Here is a 1,557-nt window from a genome sequence, read left to right as displayed (position 1 = left end):
GAAAGGAAAACAGTCACAAGCACAAATATGTACTGTAAGGTACCAGGAAATGTCCTTCCCTGCTGTCAAGGGGACACACCCTTAATTCCTGGGGGCAGGGGACCTTTTCATGGGTGCCCAGAATGCCCTGTCCTAAATAAAAGAAATATCTGGTCCCTATTTATTTGAGCTTGTACACAAAGCTAAGCAGTATTAAAACAGCTAGTCTTCTCAGAGGCGGGCTGAACTGTATCTGTGAGAAAGCTCAGGATCAGAGAGGTTAAGTGACTTGCCAGAGGAAGCCCAGTGAGAAAGTAGCAGAGCTGGAATTCAACCCACTGTCCATTTCCGAAATTGAGGTCTTGCCCCTATATTCAGACCTGGAAAATACTTCGGCATTTGGGCTGTTCGTGTTTTAGAAAGTCAGGCTTTCTGCAGGTTCTATGATGGGAAGACGGTCATGTTGCTGAGACTGGTACCCGAAGCGGCAGTCTAAGTGCCCGAGGGAGCACTGGTGGTGTTGGGAGGAACCTCCTGCAGATTTCAGGTCCCGCACGGGCCCCTCCCACGCAGCCTCCTCCTGTTCTTCAGACTCTGCTGGGACAGCCCTGGGGGAGGGCTGCTGTGCTGGGTCTTACGGGAATCTGGAATGGGATGTTCAGGGTCCCGCCCTTTACTTAACAGGAACAGCGAAAAGGCCCTTTAGCAAGCAGCTTGTGGGAGCTGAAATTCCCACAGACTCCAATGCATCCATCAAATCAGGGGGAGAGAAAAAGATGTAATGCTACAAGGAACGTGAAAATCCTTGCTTGGAGTCCTTGTGCCCCCCCGCCCGGCACACAGACGAGAGACGGACAGAGTGAGAGGGGTTTCCTGCAAACGCGACCGTGCACGTGGAAAGGATAAGGGATGAAAAATAGGAAAGGGGGGTCCCGTGGGTCCCACGTTGAGCGCTGGAGGCTCGGCGGCAAGAGCTCCCTCCTGGGGCCGCGAGAGACGCAGCCGCATGCGGGGTCTCCCACTCCCACGCAAGGATGCCCGGAAACCCGGGTGTGACCCGAACGCCACCGTGTCTTTCGCACGAGGAAAGAAATCGAGGACGCACGTCAAGGAGGGAAAGAGAAAAGAGGCAGACTGAGAATGGAAGAGCGGCGTTGACGCTGAGGGCAGGACAACCGCATTTTAGCGGGCGGGCGAGGTGGGGAAGGGCGGCGACGGGGCCGACCCCAGGGTCCCGCAGAAACTTCCGCGGGCGCGGGGCAGACGCCTGTCCCATCCCCATGTTTGGGCAGATGAATGGAGTCGTGACTCCCTCGCTCGAGTCCTGCCCTGGGAGGGGACAGTATCTGTTTAGATTTGTGTCTAAATTTAAACCCCGATCGCCGGCCTCCCTCCCCCGCTCCCCACCCCTTCCCCCTCCCGCGGCCTCCCCCTTCCTCGTGCTCTCGCGCAGGGCCGGGCCGCCCGCAGTCCGAGCCAGGCAGCCGCGCGCCACCGCCCCTCCGCCAGCCGGGCCCGGGGCGCGGAGCCGAGCGCACAGAGCAGGCACCTGGAGGCCATGGAGGTACGGCGCGCGGG

At 58.6% G+C, this 1,557-nt stretch overlaps 1 protein-coding gene across 1 annotated transcript in view; it reads left to right on the top strand.

Annotated features, from left to right (window-relative positions):
• The first annotated feature begins 1,524 nt into the window (after positions 1 to 1,524).
• The window catches only part of RCSD1 (RCSD domain containing 1), a 58,484-nt gene continuing 58,451 nt past the window's right edge, over positions 1,525 to 1,557 (top strand). The window contains exon 1 of the mRNA XM_032863060.1: positions 1,525 to 1,543. Coding sequence (XP_032718951.1) covers positions 1,538 to 1,543 — 6 coding nt within the window. The 5' untranslated portion in view covers positions 1,525 to 1,537. The remainder of the gene's footprint in view (positions 1,544 to 1,557) is intronic.

The sequence above is a fragment of the Lontra canadensis genome, unplaced genomic scaffold (assembly GCF_010015895.1).
Source record: "Lontra canadensis isolate GAN:19392208 unplaced genomic scaffold, GSC_riverotter_1.0 scaffold24, whole genome shotgun sequence".
Taxonomy (NCBI): Eukaryota; Metazoa; Chordata; class Mammalia; order Carnivora; family Mustelidae; genus Lontra; species Lontra canadensis.
This window is presented reverse-complemented; position numbering and strand designations above follow the sequence as displayed.